Source organism: Euleptes europaea, chromosome 10 (genome assembly GCF_029931775.1).
Source record: "Euleptes europaea isolate rEulEur1 chromosome 10, rEulEur1.hap1, whole genome shotgun sequence".
Taxonomy (NCBI): Eukaryota; Metazoa; Chordata; class Lepidosauria; order Squamata; family Sphaerodactylidae; genus Euleptes; species Euleptes europaea.
This window is the reverse complement of record NC_079321.1, coordinates 39,538,351-39,563,513: the sequence shown is the minus strand read 5'-3', so window position 1 is coordinate 39,563,513 and position 25,163 is coordinate 39,538,351. Positions and strand designations below refer to the sequence as shown.

The 25,163-nt window shown below is 43.1% G+C and overlaps 1 protein-coding gene across 1 annotated transcript in view; it reads right to left on the bottom strand.

The window, feature by feature from the left end:
- The window catches only part of TINAG (tubulointerstitial nephritis antigen), a 37,284-nt gene that overhangs the window by 4,502 nt on the left and 7,619 nt on the right, over nucleotides 1–25,163 (bottom strand). Inside the window, exons 3-10 of the mRNA XM_056856167.1 lie at nucleotides 20,876–20,939; nucleotides 18,686–18,775; nucleotides 14,415–14,529; nucleotides 11,213–11,336; nucleotides 9,678–9,828; nucleotides 6,788–6,965; nucleotides 5,905–5,950; nucleotides 4,394–4,517 (exon numbers count right to left, since the gene is read on the bottom strand). Of these exons, the coding sequence (XP_056712145.1) occupies nucleotides 4,394–4,517; nucleotides 5,905–5,950; nucleotides 6,788–6,965; nucleotides 9,678–9,828; nucleotides 11,213–11,336; nucleotides 14,415–14,529; nucleotides 18,686–18,775; nucleotides 20,876–20,939 (892 nt within the window). The remainder of the gene's footprint in view (nucleotides 1–4,393; nucleotides 4,518–5,904; nucleotides 5,951–6,787; nucleotides 6,966–9,677; nucleotides 9,829–11,212; nucleotides 11,337–14,414; nucleotides 14,530–18,685; nucleotides 18,776–20,875; nucleotides 20,940–25,163) is intronic.

The following is a 25,163-nucleotide window of genomic DNA, read 5'->3' as shown; positions in this document are numbered from 1 at the left end:
TTCCTATTAAAATAGATCCCGTGAAGGGGTGGGGGGGATAGACTGCACAGTTTCAGCAAAGCTACATTTTTTCTGACATGTCCAAAGATATCCATGGCCTGTAATTAAGACTGATCCCTTCTATGCAGTGACGTTTTTTTCAAAAAAGAAAAAGAAAAAAAACACTGTCAAGAATGTTCAGTGGCAGGGTGGATATGAACAAATTCACGGCTGGATGAGTAAGTTCCACATGGTAAGTGGGACCAGCAGGAGGAAGCTTGCTCCATCGGACAAAGCATTGTTCCACCAGAGGAAAACTCCTCATTGGATCCTAGATAGGGTTGCCAGGTTCCTCTTGGCCACAGGTGGGAGGTTTCTTGGGCGGAGCCTGATGAGGGTGGGGTTTGGAGAGGGGAGGGACATCAATGCCATAGAGTCCAATTGCCAAAGCGGCCATTTTCTCCAGGTGAACTGATCTCTATCAGCTGGAGATCAGTTGTAACAGCAGGAGATCTCCAGCTAGTACCTGGGGGTTGGCAACCCTAATCCTAGAGAATTTTACTAGAGCATGTCCACATATTGTTTCTAGGTTCACCACAGGTCATTTCAAACCAGATGCGAACTGGAAGTTTTGTTTCCAGAGTTCCCAGTGATTTTTGAAACTTAATGCTCATGCATTTGGGGACCCAATTTGGACTGGAATGATAGCATGCATAGAGAGGGAGTCTAAGCCTTCCTTCTCCAACACTGGTTTCCCAACCTAAAATGAGCTCATGGAGATGCTCTTTGCCCTGTTGGGGAAATGTGGAGCTACCCGCAAGGTTCCCCAAGGGAACCAAATTGCAACTCCCAGGAATCATTTCAGATCAGAAAACAAGACCCCTTTCCCTGAAGTCCTGATTCGAATTGGGCCCCTCCCACATGTCTGAGTCTATGCCAGAGAAGTTGCCATCTTTATCACAGCAAAAACGAAAAGGAAGCTAGATAGATAGATAGATAGTTTATTTACGGCCCTTGGCCAGATAAAACAAGATACATGGACTAAAATGGTATTACCGACAAAGGTCTACAGTCCGAGTCTTAAATCACTTAAAAATAAATAAATAATAACATCCAAGTTACATCTGCCATTTGGACTAAGAGACTACTCTATGGCAACGAATTTTCATTGCTCCCGTACAAAATTTTGCTACCTGAGAGGTGATTAAAGGATTATCTCCTTGTAGGAGCTTTTCTATCTTTTCTCTTTCCCTGGTGGGTCCCATTCTCAGTATGAGGGGTTCAATAAACTTAGAACGGGGTATTGTGTAAAAGTTACAATTCAGGAGAACATGTTCAGTGGTTTCTAAATCCCCATATTTACAGGGGCATAGTCTCTCTGCCCTGGGTATCTTCTTAAATTTCCCCTGTAACATAGCAGAGGATAAGGCTGCGCACCTAGCCAAGGTAAAAGCCCTCCTATATTTGTTTATCTCTAAGTAATGGAGATAGGCTGCTGGTGCAAGGATAAATTTGGAGTGGGGGGAGCCATAAATAGAGGCACTCTTGCTAAATCTACTTGTCACTCGATATCTTTAACCCTTTGGTTTATAGTTGACTTAGTTTGATCCCACCCTAACTGAAGTAGCGCTAGGGGGGTAAAACCCAGGTTATTTCATTTGTCTTCAATGGCTGTTATCCACTTTGACCTAAAGGTATCATAAAGAATCAGTGGAAGAAGACCCTTAGGGTTGAAATTATTTTTTAGCCAGAGATAAAGCAAGGACAAGACAACCCTTGCCTCAACCTTCATCATGCCAGTTTCTAATTGGATCGTAGCATTTGATACACATCTTGGCAATTTCAGGGCAGCTCTAAGAAACTTGGATTGCACTCGTTCAATGGGAATAAGACATGAGGGTGGAGAGTCAAGGTGTGTTCCATATAACATTTGTGCTAGAGTTTTCGCCTGAAAAAGTTTAAAGGTGGCTGGAATATAGTGTGCCCCTTTGGTCCAGAGAAAATTTATTATTGAACGGGCTGATCTTTCCCCTAAATTGGCAAGATAGGTATTATGTGCCAGCTTGGAGCCAGATGCCTGGATTGTCGTTCCAGCATATTTGAATTGGGTTACATGTTCCAGCCTATGGCCATTTATGCTCCACCTCCTATAATTAGGGCGATTACCAAAAGCCATTACTTTTGTTTTGTCATAATTAATAGTCAGGTGTTCCTTCTCACAGAACTGAAAAGGAAGCTAGTTGCATCTTAAAGACTAAATGATTTATTGTGACACAAACTTTTATGGACTAGAGTTCACCATCTCTACAAATTTCCTGCATTTTTTTCTTCCTAGGAAAACATGATTACAATAATAAAGTCTGAAAGCAACAGGCTAAGGAGCTGCCTTGAATAGTTATATTTCTCTAGGAATCACTGTTCCTGACCTCGTTCGTTTCATCACTTGACTCTTTGACATGTCCCCTCAGCTTGATTTTTCAACCATAAGCACCAGCATTTAAAAAGTCTGTGTTGGGGATTATTAGGAAAGGGATTGAAAATAAAACAGCCGGTGTTATAATGCCCCTGTCTATGATGTTGCCTTATTTAGAATACTGTGTGTAGTTCTGGTCACCGAATCTCAAAAAGGACATTTCAGAGCTGGAAAAAGTACAGAAGAGGGCAACAAAGATGATTAGTGGGGTGGGAGCACCTTCCCTATGAAGGAAGACTGGAGAGTCTGGGTGAGTGCATTCTGAACTAACGGGCCGCCAGCCTGATCCAGCAGGGCATTCATACATTCCAGGATGACAGGATGGCAAGATCACCAGAAAGTGCATTCAGAGATGCACCAGAGTGGCTCCATCCCTCCACTGCATTGTTTTGTGCCCAAAAATACTGTTGTAAGAGAAGCAGAAATTGATAAAAGCAAACAAGCATGATGGTGCATCATTCTGTTCTTCTTGCCCTTGCCCACAATACTATTTTTGCTGTAGCAGCACAACCCGCCGCGAGAGATGAAGAAGGCAGACAGGATTACCTTCAGAATTGGATATCCATTTTCATAAATTAGAAATGAAACACTGTAGCAAAGTGTTACTGTGGAAATGTGAAGACACTTAACTGCTTTGAAATGTATTTTAAATTAATGCTGTAAAATTTAATATTTCATGGTGTGTGTAATGATCTGCCAAGCTCTACTTAACCTCAAATTATTAAAAATGTCAATCAATTTCCTTTTACAACATTTATTTAGCCTTTTATCTATTTACTGGGAGAAAAATCCTCAGAGTAAAAGAGGGCAATATACATTTCCAGTAAAAATGATGGAAAGCAGAAGTAATTGGATTAAGTGGCCCGTCAGTATTGCAAACTATATCAATAGTTTATAAAAACAGATACAACTTGGATCTGGTAATCCCCCCTATCCCCTGCCAGTGGCCAGGGGGGGCCTAGCAACCCTAATCTGATGAAGTAGGCATGAGTCCACAAAAACTTAAGTGCAGCCATACATCTGTTAACTTTTAAGGCTAATCTGTTGCTATAACAGGCTATCTCAGTGCCAAACTACATGCTACCTAAGGTTGCCAACCTCCAGGTGGTAAAGCAAACCAGAAACAGCACGCAAGAACAATATGATATAAATTCAAATATATTAAAGTGACAAGTGAAAAGGTGAAATAAGCAAAAATACAAACAGAACAAAATGCACAAATATATACAACAAAAAATTCCCAGCCTAGACAATTCAAACAATTGTCAGAAACTGATATAATATAACAAGTTCAGATCACAGATCTTGAAAATGCTTGTTCTATATAATTTTGTATTTCTCTTTTGCAGGAAGAAGTAGACAGAAGGCTTGGGAACAACATCAAGAATTAATCCATAGCTTCATTGATAGGACGTGTTGTCTAAATCATGTGACCACATTTCGCTATGGGCTTCATTAGCTATGCAATCAAAAAAAGAGGAAATAGAATGCACCTAATAGGTATCATTTCATAACAGACCAGACTGATTCCTCACAAGAATCTCAAAGACAGGCTCTGCCCAAAAAACCTCTTGCCAGTGGTAAAGAGGGACCTGGCAACCCTAATACCACCTGTGACAAAAGACAGACAAGATGTCAGGGAACTCATGTTCCTAAATGTGCAAGGGCCCAATTCAGCTCAGGAGCAAGGGGGGAAAGGGGCATGCATCAGTGTTCCCTCTAGTGTTATTTTAATGGGCTGAAATGGCCATGGGGGGCCTATTTGCCCTGCTAGGGGGCTCCATGTGCACTAACAATAAACCATTTTTACATCCCCAAGTTTTCTCTCCAATCACAATAGAAATAATCAAGTTACCTCCAGAGTTCCTTAGGTACCTGCATTGCTTGTCCATTATGGATTATGGAAAAAGCTGAAGTAAAAATGCCCATGATTTTACTCACCCCACAACTTTGACAGAATGAGTTTCACTCTGATGACCATGCTGCGGTGGGCCTTCTGCATTGATCCTGCATTTATAAATCCCACTTTTGTAAAGGAAGAAATCATGATGTACTTGCATGACAGCTAAATACAAAAGAAACAAAGCTGGCGATTCTTTTCTTTATTTTGCTCCTGTCAGCTATTTTTCGTTACTGATTCGTCACTTGACTATACAGAACACAGGCTAGCAATACCTCATAAAAATGTATCATGACTGCAACATTAAACATAAGCAATAATAAATTAATGTAAATTATCACCATTAGTGCTAAGCAGAAGCAAAACTCAGTTAGTTTCATTAAACCATGGTTTGGCACAATGTCTGAATTGAGCCATAGTCAAGATAGCCAATCAATGAATGGATCTCCAATGCATTTTCATATGTTAACAGCAGCTACAGGGGAAGGAGGATTCAGACTGGGCCACAGTATGGGAGAGAGTTAACTCTTGTGCCTCAGAGTGCTTTCCTACTTGCAGATGCTGAAGGGCCGGTCAATCGGTGGAACTTCAACATGTGGTTGACATGGTCACTTCTAGTCACCACTTCTAGTGGTTGACATGGTCACTTCTAGTCACCTATTCTTTCTTGCACCACCTATTTAGCTCCTTGCTAGGGGCAATGGAACAGCTCAACCAATGACTAGAGCAAAAGCTGAGGAACACCTGGTATAAATCTGAATGAACGCAGCTGTATTATCTATGTTGTCTTATTCTGTTCTGTGTTACTTTGTGGGCTTTTGATCGTTTGTTTTTATTACTTTGTGTGATTTTTATTTGGGAACTGCCAGGCAAATGTTTGGAGAGCATGATCTGTGAGAACATTAATTAATAAGCTCATGAAATGGATGTCCCCTGGAGCTGTTATTTACCTATTTGGGAAATGTACAGAAGAATCAAGGTGATATTGTTTCATATTGAAAAGGGTCCCTGATCCAGGACTATTTTAAGGAAGAAACATGGTTTCAAGAATGCTGAAGTACAAATGTTCAAAGGGGTGGGATGAGGTATTTATGCCTGTGAGGGTGTTCATTGTAAGCACTAGCTGCTGCATCAGCTACGTATATGTACACTCACATGAACACACATCTAGCTGCCTTCTATTGAATCAGACCCTTGGTCCATCAAGGTCAGTACTGTCTACTCAGACTGGCAATGGCTCTCCAAGGTCTCAGGTAGAGGTCTTTCACATCACCTGCTGTCTGGCCTTTTTAACTGGAGATGTCAGGAATTGAACCTAGAACCTTCTGCATTCAAAGCAGAGGCTCTTCCACTGAGCCCCTCCCTATGTGAGAATGGAAATCCGAAAAGGCTCCCGTTGTTCTGGGGAAGATAATCTCAGATGTAATCAACTCTCTGAGAGATACCAGCTCCAATCATCTACTTGGTGGGAAAGGGATATAAAGAAGAAGAAAGAGTGTGTACAGAATTTTCTCTGAAGTAGGGACAATAAGACCTATTTTTTACTCTTTACCTTGCACTGGTCCATTTTCTTTAATTTCTTCCATTATGTCAGTCTCCTAAAAATGAAGGAAAAGAAACATTATTTTTTCGGCGTACATTTTTTCTGCACTGAACATTTCACAATAAATTAGGTGCAATAATGTTACAGCATGTTAACGTTTAATCATTATATAAATGGCTTAGTTTTAAGACTGCCAGCAAATTAGAATGAGGCATTCCAGTTGTTAACCAATCAACATCACACAAAAATGCACCAGTATAGCAGGAAGTTATTATGGAACTAAAGGCAACTATAGTGGAGAAAATGTTTCTGATCTAGTATCAGATGCTCAACATATATTTTGAAGATCAGTCATATACCAGTGTTATTGTCATTGTTATTGTCTATATAACCCAAACGTTGATCCAATTTAATGTACAACTAAATGATGTTTGTGAAGGATCAATGTGAAGCAAATATGAGACATTTGGAGAACAGTTTCATAGCAAATACTGAGGAGTTGGGCATTCAAAGACAAAAACTTCATCTACTCTTCTAAATATACAGCGTGCTGTAGTGGCTAAGAGTGATGGAACTCTAATCTGGAGAACCGGGTTGGCTTCCCCACTCCTCCACATGAAGCCTGCTGGGTGACCTTGGGCCAGTCACAGTTCTCTTAGAACACTCTCAGCCCATGCAGAGGCAGGCAATGGCAAACCACCCCCGAACGTCTGTTGCCTTGAAAACCCTATGGGGTCGCCATAAGTTGGCTGTGACTTGATGGCATGACACACACACACACACACCTCCCTTAAGTGGAATGAAACAGCAAAGCTACCAGTGTGTTATAAAATGGCAGACTGAAAAGAGAAACGAATGGATTTGAAAACCCGAACCTGAGTTTTGCACTTACCCTTGAGGAGATCCTGTAAGGAGAACTACATTGATAAAGGCGATTGGATGGTTCCACATTGTTTGGACATGGCTGTGTGGCATGTCTTTTTCCATCTGTATCAATTATACTTGAAATGGCACAAGTATTGTGGGGATGGTGATTCCAGAACAATGGGTAGCATGCATGAGACACCAGCCTATTTTGATAAAACAACAAACTCTTTTTTAAAAGGTGGTTCTAAATTATCATGAGCTCTTGACATTATGAAGGTAATTGTTAAACAATGGCCATTTCAGATCAGTCTGGAGGTCATTTCTCCTACTTTTATCCAACAAAAGCTATATTTGAAGTCCAGAAATCTCTTATGCTGAAAGGATCTCCTTGATGTTAAATGGTTCATGGGGCTCCCGCCTCAACAATTTATCTTATCCAAGAAACAAAAGCTGTGTTAAATAATTGTAGTCAAAACGGAATACTTCCTGCTAATACTGCACTTCATGGTCAAGGGCCTATCACTCTCAGCCTAGCCTACTTCACTGGGTTGTTGTGAGGATAGAACAGAGGAAAGAATGATGAAGCTGCTTTGGGTACCCGTTGGGAAGAAAAGTGGGGTACAAATGAATTAATCAATAGATACTGTTTGTTGAGGCCCAAGTGCAGAAAACGTCTAAGAATGGCAGGAATGTCCAACTTCACAGAAGTGGAGATATTGTTCAAGAATGAGTGAGCTGGTTAAGGGCCAAAAGATAATATATGAGAAACTATTACTATCAGACTTTTAAACCCACTGTTCACAAATCTGTTCCCTCTACAACCATGTATATCTTCTGATGATTCCCTTCACACATCTAGTGAAGTGGTCTTGAGTCAGTGAAAGCTTATGTTACAATACATCCATCTTTAAGGTGCCACTAGACTCCTTTTTTGTTTTGTTTTTACTGTTACACTAATAATTTCAAATTCCAAAAAGGTAGCAGCATTAGTAAGTGATACCTAACTGAATAACATTTAGAGAACATTGTTTAATCCATATAGCATATCAGAAATTCACTTCAGTCTGCACCATAGCACTGATTTAGAACGCTTGCGTCCCAAATCAACAACAGGATCACTTTCTTTACCATGTCCACATGTATAAATATGGGATTTGCAAATGCTTTCTATTGTTCAACAAATATCATGAAATCCTTTACTGAACAAAATAACAACAATGATCTTTGTGGCAACACTGTATGTAAGTTTATGTTATCAGATTATCCTGGATATCTTGTGCTATCACAACAAGCTTGAATCTCACCTAATTGCTTCATTTTAGAATTAGTTTGAGAAACAAAATAGACAAGCTATTTTCTATGACAAGGAAAATAAGAGGATTGGCTTAGTCATTATTATACATGAGCCTAAGCCATATATGTACGTCTTTTCAAACTCTCAGAGAATTTTTAACTCTTTGTTTCCCTGACAGGTTGTAATGAATAGTCCCAGACATGTATGTGTACAAAGTTCTGTTCACATGTCTATGTCATGCCAGTTATTAGAAAGTCTTAACCCGACGACTGTAACAGGCCCCAAGGCATATTCCCACAATTTCATCAGTAAGATTCCTCAAGTTTATAAGGAATCTTATATTAATGGAAGAAGTAAAAAATGGTCTTCTATCAAGACATTTAATAACGCTTGTATTACCTTATAATATTTAGCTTCACACCACCACAAGGGGGCAGAGAGAGAGAGAGAGAGAGAGAGGAGAGAGATGACAATCTTAAACTTTACAGATCAAACACTAAAAACCAAAACAGATGTGATGAAACTCACAGATCTCAGTCTATAAACTGTAAATTTGCTCGCATGCACACCCATAATTCTGTTTGGAGTCAGGTAGAAAGGGGAGAGGGCTCCCTGGTCTGTTTCTAGCTTTTTAAAGTAAAATAAAAAGGTGTCTCAAGATCTCGTCAGATCTCAGAAGCTAAGCAGGGTCAGCCCTGGTTAGTATTTGGATGGGAGACCACCAAGGAATACCAGGGTTGCTGTGCAGAGAAAGGCACTGGCAAACCACCTCTGTTAGTCTCTTGCCATGAAAATTCCAAAAGGGGTCGCCATAAGTCGGCTGCGACTTGACGGCATTTTACACACACACAAGAACAAATGTTTTTTTTTCTCTTTAAAATTACAACAGTAGCATGGAAAGCCCAGTTTCGATTGGCAAACTAAATGATGGTTGAAGAGCGAAATCCCCATGTAGTCATGATCCAAACTGCAGCTGAATTAGGGTTGCCAGCTCCAGGTTGGGAAATACCTGGAGATTTTTAGGGCGGAGCCTGAGAAGCATGGGGTTTGGGGAGGGGAGGGACTTCAATGCCATAGAGTCCAGTTGCCAAAGTGGCCATTTTCTCCAGGTGAACTGATCTCTATAGGCTGGAGATCAGTTGAAATAGCAGATCTCCAGCTAGTACATGGAGGTTGGCAACCCTAGGCTGAATGCTCATGCACTTTACCTTTTACAAGCTGAGAGAGATCCATGATTTTCATCCCTCCTCTTTTGGCCCTCAGTTCAAAACAGTGATTTGTATATCACCAGTGAGTCCATGGATGAACCCATATCTGCACTGTACAAATACCACATCCTATGCTATATATGAGAGTATGCAAAAAATCTACTGCCGATACAATAGATATACAATAGATATTAAATGTCATTGTTTTGCTCTGCCAGTTTTATACTGCTGTCATTTCTCTTCTTGCACTAGCTTTATATACCTGCATCTAAGTAACAACTTATCTTGATTTTATTCCTACTTACTTTTAGATTTAATCTTGCTGCCAGTTGTTTGCGTTTATGTTTGTCTTTCTTGCAATGCTTTGGAAATTCTTATGAACTTGTAAATAATATAGAGCATTAGATAATTACCCATATTTTTTTATGTAAGACCAAGCACCATTCAGGCTGCCTCCTTTACATCCATATTGATTCCTGGTGTCACAAGAGATCAAATTTTGAGGGGAGAGGTTGTCTGTGAAACGGCCTTTGGAATGAATTGCCATTCGATCTGCAGCAACACCTGTTTATGGGAAATGAAGATATAATGAGATCAGTTCATGAATGCTTCAGCCATAAATTCCATGTCAAAGAAGGGAAAGATATAAATGGGGATAATCCTGGGACCATCTGTTCTAATATTCTTGCATATCCCGTCCCCAAAAGTAATCCTGACAAATGCCCTCATTTCCTTTCCCCGGGAACTTTTGTGTGTGCGCTTAATATCTTAGCCCCTCATAAAGGCTAGTTTATACAAACGTTAACATTTTAAATTAAAACGAGAAAGCCAGTCCTCCTTCCTTGCTAGGAGGGACAATGAGCATCTTCTGACAACATTTCTTTCTCTGCTTGGTGATGGGGAACCAGAATGTTGTTCCCTTTACCTATGTAGCTGCAAGGCAACTAACTGTTGCAGGAGAAACTTCTTCTGAGAAAGCAAGCAAGCAAGCAAGCAAGCAAGCAAGCAAGCAAGCAAGCAAGCAAGAAAGAAAGAAAGAAAGAAAGAAAGAAAGAAAGAAAGAAAGAAAGAAAGAAAGAAAGAAAGAAAAGAAAGACTGTTGCTCAGTGGTAGAGCATCTGCTTGGCATGCAGAAGGTCCTAGGTTCAATTTCCGGCATCTCCAGTTAAAGGGACTAGGCAAGTAGGTGATGTGAAAGACCCTTGCCTGAGACCCTGGAGATCCGCTGCTGGTCTGAGTAGACCAAGGGTCTGATTCACTAAAAGGCAGCTTCATGTGTTGAAAGGAAGGAAGGAAGGAAGGAAGGAAGGAAGGAAGGAAGGAAGGAAGGAAGGAAGGAAGGAAGGAAGGAAGGAAGAGTTTACTTGATGTTACTCTCGAATGTTTTAATTATTACTTGCAAGCTGCCTTGAACCAAAAGGAAAGGTGGAGTATAAATGTTGTAATTAATAAATAGATTTGCAAAAATCTGGACCAAAGTACAGATTTACGCAAATAACAAGGGTACTCCATTGCTAGGGGCATCTGTATGTTCAGAGAAAACTCACAACTCATAAGGAGGACCCAGTATAGCACATATACTACTGCACTTTTATTTTAAAAGGATTCCTGTACTATATTGTCTATGGGGAGGAACAAATGCATAGGAGCTCCGCTTGCTCATCACTGTCTACATGGGATCCAGGAACTCACTTTACTATTCTTTTTTTAAGGGACTCAAGAGGAAATGGTATGAAATCATGTTATAAAACAAGAAATCCTTAGGGGGAGGAGAATGCCTTCCAAAGAATATTACATGAAAAAGGATGACTCCTTTGAAACATTTCATAGCATGTAATCATTTTAAAAATTTACAACAAGAAGTTAACTCTTAGCAAAAGGCTTTGCAAAGCAAGCACAGTCAGCCTCTTTGGGGAGGACAAGAAAGGTAATAAAAGCAACATATTACTTGCAGTTGAAAAAGCCCAGCCTGCAGCACAGTTCCTTTGGTCTAGAGGGTCATGAATCCACCCTGGCCATTCGTGCCAGGCCACAAAATGTGCAGGGAAATCCGTTTCTGTCATCAAGTTTCCCTTAAAAAAGCAAAGAGAAAATGCCTTATTCCTTTCCATTCAGAGTGAGATTCAGAGTATGATCTGTCCCTGTGTTCATTCACCAAACCCACAAAAAGAAGAATACCCAAAGAGCATAGCTTGTATAAACCATTTGCTTGCATGACAAATTCTGGTACATATTACCAGACTAAATAACAGCATGATATGTGCATAAACCCTGTTTGTTTGCTTCTTGCCTTTCTCATTGCCAGCTGGCCATGAGGGTCACTGGGGAGGATCCTACCTCTATCCTACACTCTATTTGAAGAAAAGCCACTTTAGCTGAAGGAAGTCTCTCTAGAGCCGTGTTGTCGAACCCATGGCACGCGTGCTGGAGTGGGCACTCAGAGCCCTCTCTGTGGGCACGCGTGGGTAACTAGAGGAGCCGTTGTGTCTGCCTTGGTTTGGAGAATGGAGTGGCTCCAACACTCCCCCAATGGCCAGCCTCTTCCTCCCTGGCCTCTGCACTCCCGTGGGCTTATCTGGGCCAGGCCCCTCCCAGCTCCGCCCCCTCCCAAGCCTCCTGTCCTGCACTTCCAGGGCTCCAAATGGCCTCCCCGGTCGGTGTCTGGGCCCGTCGCTCTCTCTCAGCTGAGCTGTGGCTGTGGCTCAGCTGTTCGTCGGCTCCTGCTTGCCTCTCTGGCTCTGCCCCGCCCGTCTCCACCTCGGACGGGTGAGGCTGTGGCCGAGCGCCTTGCCGCGACACGGTTCCCAGCGGCGGCGTCTTTCAGGCTTCGCAGCCCCTGTGCCGTGTTGCCGCAGCGTCTGGCTCCTCCCTTCCCGGCTGTAACGCCGGGTCCTCCTGCGCTGCCGCGGTCGGTGGGGCATTCGGCTTCGTCCCTTTGGCCGGTGAGAGGACAGGTGTCCCCCCCCAGCAACCAGCTGGAGATGGGAGGGTAGGGTTGCCAGTTCCAGGTTGGGAAACTCCTGGAGACAACACAAAATGCTACAGCACTGTTTCCCTTCCATCTCCTTCATAGCTATCTACTACATTTTTATGCCATCCTTCCTCCAAAGCTATTAGGGCGGCATTCATTGTTCTCCCATTTATCCTCATAAACAACCTGTGGGGCAGGAGAGGCTGAGAAAAAAGTAATCCGTCCCAAAGTCACCTAGCAAGTTTTCATAGATGAGGGGGGATTTGAACAACCATGCACCGTAGGTGGGACGAAGGAACGAGGGGAACAAATTGACCCCAGAGTGCAGAAGAGGAAGGAGGAGTGATTTCACCCCTCTTTTTTCATTCTTAACTCCAGCCACCTAAAACTGTATCTTGCTCCTGTGGGTCCTTGTAGTGGAAATTGCAGAAGACAATTGTACTCACGAGGAGGTAGATGCTCAATGCAGCCCTTCTCCATGTGAGAGCAACCTCAGGGTATCAGGGAGTTAATTGTCACACCGCACTGTAAATAATGAGCACCTGGTGTTGGGAAAATAAATCTGGCTTCGCTCACTACTGAAGAGGAAAGAAGAGGGCTCCAGATGAGAAGCCAGAGAAGGAGCGTCTGCAGAACAAGGACAGGCTATCAGACAGGACGAAGTGGCTTGCTTGCCTCCCAGGAGACTACTTCCCATCCTTGTACGGTTATTAGCCTGGGTAAAGGGTACTATTTTTGTTTAATAAAGCTGCATACCTTGATTTCCCCAATATCTGCCTGTTGGAATCCATTTTTTCTGAACCATGGGTAATATAGTCCTGCAACTCTGGGATTGATTTTTCTGGGGGAATAGAAAGGGCTGCAGTAACAGAGAGGACTGCTGAAAACTACCACCTTCTGTGCACCATTGACTCTTACTATGACTGCTGCCTATCCAGGCATTAAATGTTCCTGAATGTATGGCAGCAGCTAGTCCATAAAAAGTATGACTAGTAAGAATGATTGTGTGAGTAAATGTTCTATTTAATATTCTTTAGCAATAAGTAGTGAGTGAAGTAGATTCCTTTGAAATGTGGTGTTGAAGGAGAGTGCTATAAATACTGTGGAATGCCAAAAAACAAAAAACAAAAAAACCAGTGGGTTATAGATCAAATCAAGACTGAACTGACCTCAGTTTCCAAGATCTGAGCAAGGTTGTCAAAAATAGGACATTTTGGAGGACTTTGATTCATAAGTTGTTTTTTCTAAACGAAAACCTCAGTATTCAGGTTAAATTGCCGTGTTGGCTGTTTGCGATAAATAAGTGGGTTTTGGGTTGCAGTTTGGGCACTCGGTCTCTAAAAGGTTCGCCATCACTGCTCTAGAGGCTCCTTAGAAGATGCTTGGCTCCACCCCAGTGTTACTCAACAAACTGTGAACTCATTCACAACATCAAACTACTGTTAGCACAAACTGCAGTTAATAAACCAGCTATAAACAAGTGTTTGAAATCTCAGTTGGATGCCACTTCTGATGTTACAAGTAACTTGAATTCAATCACACCATGGTTTATTGTGGCATCCAAATGCAGCCTGAGTTTGTATTCTTTGACCAAGTGGAGGGTTGGAGAGGGTTGAATGGGAAAATGGGAGGCGCACATTGTTTTCCCATTCACCAATGCACCGATGGGGCAGAAAAAGAAGAGTTTCAGTAACGTCCCGTGAAGATCTGGGCCTGAGCTGGGAACGATTTTATGCAATGTAATGACATTCAAACAAACCTAAGCACAGAGGGAAACTCTCTCTGACTTCTTTTACAGATAATTCTGCAGGCACAGGTCTCTGAGTAACAGACTGGAATGGAGCTTCCTGAAGAAAATGAAGCGTACTTCAGGGATGAGATGTGGTAAATGACATGGTTGATTTTTAAGGATCACTTTAATTCCTTAAAAGAAACAAGAAGTCATGGCCATCATTACAAATGCTGGTATGAGAAAGCAGCATCTGTCAGGCAAACACTTTACTTTGGCAGGGAAGCGTTTGTCTGATGGTTCATTATCTGACCCAGTGTCTATACCTAACACAACCTTCAGTGCAGTGCAGGGCATGATGGGAAGACTCCATCCGATTTTTAAAGCATAGCACTAGGACTATAGCTGAGGTTATTTGCTGTTTGAAAAATTTTAAAGATGGAAACCTACTGCAATCGGTGCCATCTCCAGTAGGGCAGGAGACGGGGGAAACGTGCCAAGACGATAACTGAAACCTTCCTGCAGGCTCATTCCCCAAAACTGGCTGTAGTTACTTGCTTTCCATCTGCCTCACAAATATAAAAAAATTAATCAAGCCTGGCATTGTTGTACTGCTCCAACACTGTAAAATGTTCTTACATTCATTCCAGTTCACAGATCTGGCCTGCTATATGATTTGAAATTTTAACAGTTTTACTTACTTGTGTCAATTAAACATTAATATCCATATTAAAAAGGTGTCTTTTCTCATCATTGTGTTTGAAATGTGTGCAATTTTCTACTTTCAAGATCTGGCCCACCAAGGATTTCCTTGCCCATCTCTCCATGTCTCTCTCTCTTTGCCCCATTAGAGTTTGTAGGTTAAATGGCAACTATAGAAACAAACGAGTAGAGAACGGAATTCAAAGCCGCGGCCTCAACTAGTAGCTTCTTACACTTTTCTACTGATTTGGGTCCATGACAGAAGGTAAACATACACATTGGGGTCATGTTCCTAAAATAAAGAATTAATGTATTGCCTCTTAAATATTAGGAGCCCCGTGGCGCAGAGAGGTAAGCTGCAGTACTGCAGTCCAAGCTCTGCTCACATCCTGAGTTTGATCCCGACCGGAGTCGGTTTCAGGTAGCCAGCTCAAGATTGACTCAGCCTTCCATCCTTCCAAGGTTGGTAAAATGAGTACCCAGCTAGCTGGGGGTAAAGGGAAGATGACTGGGGAAGGCACTGGCAAACCACCCCACAAACAAAGTCTGCCTAGTAAACGTCAAGATGTGACGTCACCCCATGGGTCAGGAATGACCTGGTGCTTGCACAGGGGACCCTTACCTTTACCTTTTTTTCTTAAATATTGCTTTGACCCAAAACAGATTTATCATTCTTATCAGTTCTTTTCTTTAGCAAACTCTGGTGTTTTATTTTTATCTGTTGCTTTAAAAGTATTATGGAGTGTGGCAGGCAGGGGGATGATTGCTTTAACACACACACACAAACTCACTGTAATTTCCCTAGCCGAAAGTTACCCAGTGAACTTCCACAGCAGAGTGAGGATTTGTACTTGGGTCTAACCACAGCATGAGCTTTCATGGCGTGCCTGCGGTTGGACAGCAGTAGTGAGCAGCTGGGCCTGGGTAAGTCAGGCAAGTCCTGTGATAGCAAGTTATCCAGTGCCTGCTGCTGAACCTAGCCCCAATGAAACTTCACTCAAATGTCAAAAGAGCCCTGAAAAGGACCCTTCTCCACCCCACCCCTCTTTAGGCTGTTGATTCGGTTCGGTCCGAACTGAAAAACATCCGAATTTCCTGCAATTTGGCGGTTTTTTGGTTCGGAAGAACCGAACTCAAAAAGGGGGGAAACCGGGGAGCCGAATTCACCGGGTTCGGGGTGTTCCCGAATAAATTCAGCGAATTCGGCCCCTTTAAACAGATTTGTGCCTTCCGGCCGGGAGGCACAGATCTATTTAAAGGGCCCGCCGCGTGCCTCCAGGGAAGCTCCCTGGAGGCACGCGGGGGGACTTCAAACAGATCTGTGCCTCCCGGCCGGGAGGCACAGATCTATTTAAAGCCCCCCCCAACCCTGCCGGTACTCCCAGCAGGGCTGGCAGGGGGCTGGCAAGACTCCCTGGAGGCGCGCAGGGGGGGGGAACAGATCTGCGCCTTCCAGCTGGGAGGCGCAGATCTGTTTAAAGAGCCCCCCGCGCACCTTCAGGGAATCCCCCTGAAGGCGCGCGGGGGGGGCGAATTTTCTCCTGAACTCTGGATCCCCCCGAATTTCCGAGGATCCGAAGCAGAGGAGTTCGGACTTCGGCACGGCCCGAATAAAAACAGGCCGAATTTTGCAGAAGCCAACTATACCAAATTTTCTTTTTCAACAGCCCTACCCCTCTTGCCTGTTCCTGACAGAAACCAAAGCTTGAAGTCTGGCAATAATGTGATTTCCTAGCAATGACCACTAAGGGTATTTGTTTCTTAAGGCTACGGTTTCTTAAGGCTCTCCCTGGGAAAACTATGTGTGGTGCTGGTGGATGGGTCGGGCCCAGTGTACAGCCCTCAAGGATTTGCAGGCAACTCCTTGCTTTCAACTGTATCCCACTTCCCACACTATTTCCTCTTTATGTTTTCTTGGCAACCACCATATCCTCACCTTGCTCTACTTCCTTTTCTCCTTCCAACCCAGCCACCAACCTTTTATCTGCCATTCCATCTTCAGCTACATTTATTATTTATTTATTTCACTTATATAGCCCACCTTTCTCCACAATAGGGACTCAAAGTACCTTACTTAATTCACCTATCTTCCATTTTTTTCATCAGAACAGCCCTATAAGCAGGGGAAGACTGGGAATGAAAAAGAAAAAAACAACCTGCCCTAGCACTGGCCCCAAAGAGGAGAGGAAGAGGCAGTCTGTCTGACACTGCCCCTTCCTCCCCAAGGGGGAATGGAAGGAAGGAGGAAGGTGCAGCCTGCCTTACCAATTGTCCAGATGCTGCTCTTCTCATCTCAGGCAGACCTCAGGTGGACCTGGCACGGCTTCCTTTGTCTTGGGCAGACCAGGCACTGCCTCCCTCATCTTGGCTGGGCTGGCTGGATGCCTGCCTCACCACGTATGGGGCCAGGGCCGGATTTAGGTTTGATGAGGCCCTAAGCTATTGAAGGTAATGGGGCCCTTTATATGTCCAGCTGTCCTTTGTCAACAACAAATTGTCGCTGTTTTTTGTGTTGAATATATGCTATATGGTAATTTATGTATTACATGAAATCAATCAGTAGGCATAAGACTCATACCCTTAGTCTATGCTGCCTGATCATCAGTCTACAAGCACTCTTTAATATTCGATAACAGGTACAACAGCTTGACCTACATTCAACTGTGCTGCACTGCAGTCTGCAACTGCATGCTACATGTTGCCATGCAACCAGTCCATGCAGAATGTAGGCACCCTATATATAGAAATGAGCAAACCAGTAATATTTTAGGGAGCAGGCTAGCAGGCGGGGCCCATTACTTACATCATAGGAGCCTACACAACACAAAACACTGTTGCTGTATGTAGGGTTTTTTTATTTGTTTTTTATCTTATATTTTGGAAATGTACATCCAGTTTTTTTTTTCTTTAAATTTTTGGGGGGCCCCAAGAGAGTGAGGCCCTAAGCTATAGCTTGTTTAGCTTATACGTAAATCCAGCACTGCATGGGGCTCAGCCAGGAGCCACCCTCTGCCCTGGCTTGCCTCGCATGGGTAGTATTGCCAGCTTTGAGAGATCTCTTGCTATTACAACTGATCTCCAGGTGATCAAGATGTGTTCCCCTAGAGAAAATGGCTGCTTTAGAGGGAGGACTCTTTGACATTATACCCTGTTGAGGTCCCTCCCTTCCCCAAACCCTGCCCACCACAGGCTCCACCACAAAACCTGAGTTTGCTGAACTATCTGTTTTGGGTAAGTGTGACCCTAATCTATGGATTTAGATATCCGCAGGTAGGGGCCACAATTGAGAAGTAGATATAAAGATGATATGTTAAAACTTTGTATGTCCTCTATAGAACACCTAAGGACACAGTCTCACAATGTATCTTTGCTGCAATAATAGCTTTCTCTCTTTCTTTTAACTGTGGAATATCTGCTGGCATTGGTGGTAGCTCAGCTTATCAGAGAGGTACTGAGCTACCATGATGGGCTATGGAAATTGCAGTAAAAGTGCTCTCATTCTGTCCTTCAGTGGATGAAAAAGAGTCACATCTTGAGAATGTATTTACACTATAATTCTCTAGTATATCTAGTTTATGGATATACTATATAGATTAATATCTGGTGGAATAAATATCCCATGTTTGCTATATAGCTGATAATGGAAGCAGTCATTTTTAGGTCCAACTGAAAAATGCCAATAGTTTCCCTCTTGAAAAGCAAATGGTAGTCAAAACAAGTACTTATCGGTGTTTGGTATTTTTCTTCATTGATGCTAAATTATTTCACAGATTGATAAATGCAAAAGTGAGTTAGAAAACAAGCACATATCTCAAACGAGGTGTACAAATATCTATCAATAAGCACAATGTTCTAATAAGCGTCCAAGACATACATGCATGTTTTGCCTACAAGGAGAATGGGAGCTAATTGTATCTCATTAATACTCATCTCATTAATACTCATTAATACAAGGAGAATGGGAGCTAATTGTATCTCATTAATACTCATCTCATTAATAATCTCATCAAGATTCTTACCCATAGCTCCCACTGTTGATCTGCTTAATTAAGTTTGGCCTCACGAGGCATGTTTCATCTGAACATATCCAATGGCTGTTTGTGCATTTGCTGAAATGAATAGAACAGATAATTAAATTGAGGAAGATAATCATGCCAAACCAACAGAGCTTGTTCGTGGCCCTGAAATTACCAATTTGGTGTTTATTTCCATATCATTACAAAACCGTCCCCAGAACTGCCACCAGCAGCGCCATGTTTAGCACTGGCCTGGACAAGCAGGAAGGGAAGGGAAGAAGAGAGGATGCTTTTGATTGGTTTTTGGGGCAGAGCCTGAGGAGGGCAGAGTTTGGGGAGGGGAGGGACTTAAATGCCATAGAGTCCACTTGCCAAAGTGGTCATTTTCTGCAGGTGAACTGATCTCTATCGGCTAAAGATCAGTTGTAATAGTGGGAGATATCAAGCTACTAACTGGAGTTTGGCAACCCTAGAGCCGACTCATCAGCTGTAGCCACTCCTGGAAGCAGAGTCCTGGCCATTTAGTATAGTTGGTAACCTTTAGGATGGAGTACTGTTCTAGATCAGGCTTTCTTGAAAAGCTATCTTTAAATTTCCCTTGGTTCAGAAGGTAGTGGTCGCCTTGATTGGTGGAAGTTAGCCAGAGGGAGTGAATTGGTTTTGTGTTAAAGGTCTTAACTTCATTCCGGTTAGTTTTTAGGCACAATTGAATGTGCTGTTTTTGACATTTAAATGGCATGGTTCCAGAGTGTCTCAGAAAACGCTTCTTCCTATATAAATTTAACCCCTACCCCACCACCCTGGGAACTTCAGTCATCAGACGGTCCCTTGGTCTGAATCCCAGCATAATGTGATGGTGGTAACGGCATAGATGTGTGGCACAAGGGGTAAGTCAGATGATAGCACTGTCTGGATGGAACATCCTCCTTCCAGTGGGTCAGAAGACTACATGGTTTTGGTGTTTAGGAGGCTGGTTTTCTTTTTTGTCTAACAAAAATTATTAATTATGTCAGACTTGACAAGGTTTCAATGGCATCTACTACCATTATGCATCTGAAATTGCTTCCTACATTGCTTTCAATTTTGATTGAGTTTTATTGTATTGTGGCCATTACATCTGCTGGCCTTTCTCCCCCATGCAAGCCAGCCTGGAGCTTTTTATTTATTTATCTACCTCATCTATGTTCTGCCCTTTTCACTTTATTAAAGAAAGAAAGATAGAATCTAGGAGATGTGACCCAAACGCTAAACTGACCAGTGGTATTTGTTTACTCAGGATGCCACCAGTGATAAAGGTGTAGACCCCTGATCAAAATCCTATTCACCACTGTCCCTTGGATTTCATTAAAGGTAAAGGTAAAGGTCCCCTGTGCAAGCACCGGGTCATTCCTGACCCATGGGGTGACGTCACATCCTGACGTTTACTAGGCAGACTTTGTTTACGGGGTGGTTTACCATTGCCTTCCTCAGTCATCTACACTTTACCCCCAGCAAGCTGGGTACTCATTTGACCGACCTCGGAAGGATGGAAGGCTGAGTCAACCTTGAGCCGGCTACCTGAAACCGTCTTCCATCGGAAACGAACTCAGGCTGTGAGCAGAGCTTGGACTGCAGTACTGCAGCCACGGGCCTCTGGTTTACCACTCTGCACCACGGGGCTCTGGATTTCATTAAGCAATTGTTATTTCATGTTTTCCTCTGGGTTGGCTGGCGAGTTTTCCCTTTGCTTGTCTGGCAAGGAGGGTAATCGAGAGAAAGGAAGTAATGCCAAATACTCAGATTATTTGTATATTAACAAAATAGCAGCCTAAGCTGTTTGCCAAGACAAGGCAGAAAATTACTTTGGCACAGAACAATCCAGCATCCCACACCACCTTAGTACAAAAATGGCCCAAAGATCTGGTACAGTACAGCTCATCCTTCAGATCCTCCTCCACCACTTGCACTAGAGCAAATACCCAGGCTGCACCAGGCCAGATCAAAGCATTCTGAGGCTGGGTCAGTAAAGCCATTCACACACATGCACATGCAGAAGACATGCTATGCTGGTGCAGCTGCACCATAGGCAATCGAGCCGACAGTCTCCTTAAGTGTGTATCTGTCCTTCAAGGCATTACAAGTTGCGAATGAGCTTTCATCTGCCAAGCTTCTTTAAACTGAAGAAGTTTCCTTTGTTTCTCTCACGGCTATTACCAGGAGTTGCAGTTGTCTTTATAGGTTGCCCCTTCTCCATAACGCCGACCACCTTTAGAACAATCTGCCAACATAATACATCGATGTATGAAAAGGAGATGATGATAATAAGCTTGCTACCATTAATTGCTTGTAGTAAGTATGCCTAAAAATAGAAACGTTTTTAAAATCCTTTGCGCCTAAGCAGTACGCTGTTCAGTGGTTTTTAAAAACATTTTCTGCATCTATGAACCTGATTAATAAATGAATCATGTTTGTACAAATCCAGAAAGGTTTTCAGAATAAATTGCTTAAATGGTCCTTGTAATTATCATTTTCCAGTCAGTCTTCTTCCAGTATCATTATTCACATTTCTGCACAGCATTTATGATTCCTTGCTTGCTTGCCTAAAGTGTTTGTGCTCTGTGCTTCACTTACACAGAGCATACAAGCCTCATTAGATCTGTGAAAACACAGAATAAAGCAAATATTTTGCCAATTTTGAAATGTATAAAAATAGACCTGCATTAGTTATGACTTACAGGCCTTTTATGCAGGGACGTTTCCCCATGGTCACCCTCGCTGACCGCTTTGGGGCTTCCTTTCGATTATGCATGCCTTTTCTACCCATCAGAGGTTGGCTCGCTCTTCCTGCATGGTTTGCCTGCATTTTCCAGATTCTGGCCAAACCAGCATCCAGAAAACACAGGCAAAAAATGTGGAGAGAGCGAGGCAACCTCTGATGGGTGGAAAAGGCATGTATAATCAAAAGGAAGCCCCAAAGCAGTTGGCGGGGATGACTGCGGGGAAATGTCCCTGCACAAAAGGCCACAGTCCCATCCTAGCAGAATTACACCCTTCTAAGTCGCCATGAGTTGGAAGCGACTTGACAGCACTTAACACACAACACACAAGTCCACTGAAGCCTATTGGCTTCAAGCGATATAATTCTGCCTTGGATGCCACTCTCACAGTCTCACAGAAAGTCATGGGACTTAAGGGAGTCATGACCAGCTTACTCAGTTCGTTTCCAGAAGAAGAAGAAGAAGAAGAAGAAGAAAAAGAAAAAGAAGAAGAAGAAGAAGAAGAAGAAGAAGAAGAAGAGTTGGTTTTTATATGCCACCTTTCTCTACCACTTAAGGAAGAATCAAACCCGCTTACAATCACCTTCCCCTCCCCACAACAGACACCCTGTGAGGTAGGTGGGGCTGAGAGAGCTCTGAGAGAACTGTGACAAGACCAAGGTCGCCCAGCTGGCTTCAGGTGTAGGAGGAGGGAAACCAACCCAGTTCACCAGATTAGCCTCCACCGCTCATGCGGAGGAGTGGGGAATCAAACCCGGTTCTCCAGATCAAAGTCCACTGCTCCAAACCACCGCTCTTAACCACTACACCACACTGGCTCTCAAGGATGCATGATGTAATCCAAAGCATGTTTGCTTAGAACTCAGTCCTCCTGAGTTTAATGTGAATTGCAGTGCCACCCTAAGCAGAGTTACATGCATCTGAGTACACTGAAGTCAATGGATTTAGAAGAGTGTAACCCTGTTGAGGACTGCATTGCAAATCACTAGAAAATGTGCTTAGGTTCGCAGCCTAAGGCCTGACTTAAATAGGATGCTAATGAGAAAACAGCACTCTCCTTGGACACTATCTCATTCAAACTGGACTGCCTAGGCATGCTTATTTGCCACACCTATATAGCTGCTTCACATAGATGGAAGCTGAGTTTAAAAGAGAGGCATGTGAGGACTTTTCTGCATGTCTTTTTTTCATTGCTTGTATACCCATACCGTGTCGATTCCCCTCCCTTTCTTTATCTTCAAGAAGTGGGGAAAGGAGGATTCAGGTAACTACTGATCAGACAGCTTGACATCTATACTTGGAAATGTTTTAGAAGAAATCATCAGTCAGTCCTTGAGCATTTAGAAAAGATGGCTGTGATTAGTAAGAGCCAGCACAGGTTCCTCAAGAACAAGTCAGTCAGACTAACCTGATCTCCTTTTTTTGAGAGAGAGAGTTACTACCTTGTTGGATCAAGGGAATGCTGTGGACATAGTTTATTTTGACTTCAGTAAGGGTTTTGCTAAGGCTCCACATGATATTCTTGTTGACAAGTTGGTAATAATGTGGTTTGAATCCTATTTCTGTTAGGTGGATCTGTAACTGGTTGACAGATCATACCCAAAGAGTGCTTGTTAATGGTTCCTCATCCTCTTGGAGAGGAGTGACAAGTGGAGTGCGTCAGGAATTTGTGTATAGTTCCCACTAGTGGTTTAGTTTCCTCTAGTGGTCACTTTGATATTTCATCATTTTATCACTGTATCTCTGGTTTATGAGGAGCCCCGGGGCGCAGTGTTAAGCGGCAGTACTGCAGTCAAAAGCTCTGCTCACGACCTGAGTTCGATCCCGACGGAAGTTGGTTTCAGGTAGCCGGCTCAAGGTTGACTCAGCCTTCCATCCTTCCAAGGTCAGTCAAATGAGTACCCAGCTTGCTGGGGGTAAAGGGTAGATGACTGGGGAAGGCACTGGCAAACCATCCTGCAAACAAATCTGCCTTGGAAATGTCAAGATGTGACATCACTCCATGGGTCAGGAATGACCCGGTGCTTGCACAGGGGACCTTTACCTTTTTATCTCTGGTTTATTTACAAGCACATTAATTTTAAGCCAGAGAAACAGCTGTGAAATATCAAAGTGACCACTAGAGGGATCAGAAAAGGGGGGAAAAGATGCAATATGGGCACACAAGTGAGGAAATAAAACGTGCAGAAAAAGCCTGGAGTGTAAAGTCCCACAAGCAAGTTATTTTGCGTCATCAGCATCATATGAAACATCAGGCCTTGCTCACAGCTAACTTTAGTTGGACTGAGGGCATGATTATTTTCTACAAGCTTTCCAGGATGAGGCAAATGGTTTAGTCCCCTTCCAGTGTGGGTTTAGGCCTGGTTATGGGACTGAAACAGCCTTGATTGCCCTGGTGGATGACTTGCAGCCGGAGATGGATGGAGAGAGTGCAACTCTATTGATTCTCCTGGACCTTTCAGCAGCTGGGACTGGGGGCACAGTTCTGTGGTGGTTCCAGCCCTACCTGGAGGGTAGGTTTCAGAAGGTGGTGCTGGGGGGACTGCTGCTCAGCCCCTTGGCCTTTGGGGTCCCATAAGGTTCCATCTTGCCCCCTATGCTCTTTAACATCTATATAAAACTTCTGGGTGAGGTCATCGAGAGATTTCAGCTGGGTTGTCACCAGTATGGAGATGACACCTCTATCTTGTGCTTCCAGCTGATGCCAAGGTGGCTGTAAAAACCCTGAATCAGTTCCTGGAGGCAGTTTTTAAGGGGGTGTGGGTAAAAAACAAAACCTGAAGCTTAATCCTGACAAGATTGAGGTTCTACAGGTGGGTGGAAGTTCTGAAATGGAATTTAAGATATCACCTGTTCTGGATGCTGTTGCACAGATGGAGAACAGATTAACGGGTAGTCTTGGATCCAGTCCTCCTGCTGGATAAGCAGGGGGCAGCTGTGGCCCGGAGTTCCTTTTAGCAGCTTCAACTAGTTAGCCAGCTGTAGCTCTTCCTGGACAGCAATGATCTGATTACTTTGGTGCGCTCCCTGGTTACGTCTAGATTAGATTACTCATATGATTAGATTACTGACCTTGAAAATTATTTGGAAACTTCAACTGGTGCAGAATGCTGCAGCCAAGATGTTGACTGGAACGGGTCAGAGGGACCCTATCACTCCCATCTCGGCCCATCTACACTTGCTCCTGATTGCTTCTGGGCGCCATTCAATGGGTTGTTGTTGATTTTCAAAGCCTTATATGGTTTGGGACCAACATACCTGAAGGACCGCCTACTCCCATATGAACCTGTCTGACCATTACTATCATCTTTGGAGGCCCTGCTTTGGATGCTCCTCCCTTCTGAGACTGGGTGGGTGGCGGAGACGGCCTTCACTGTCTTGACACCAAAACTCTGGAATTCTCTCCCCAGGAAGATTCATCTGTCCCCCTGTGTTGCTATCTTCTGCCAGTGGGTGAAGACTTTTGTGTTTCAGTTGGTGTTCCCTCAGTGATCCCTCTTTCCTGAATGATGTTTTAATTGTTGTTATCATGTCTTTGTATGTCTTTTAGTCCTGTTTTTAAATTATTTTAATGATGTGTGTGTTTTGGAAGGGATTCTTTTTAATGGTTTTAGAATGTGATTTTTTTATGTGTGTTTTGAATTGTTAGCTACCTTGTGAGGGCAGAAAGACAGGGTATACATTTTGTTAAAATAAATAAATAATAAGTAAAATAAAACCAACCT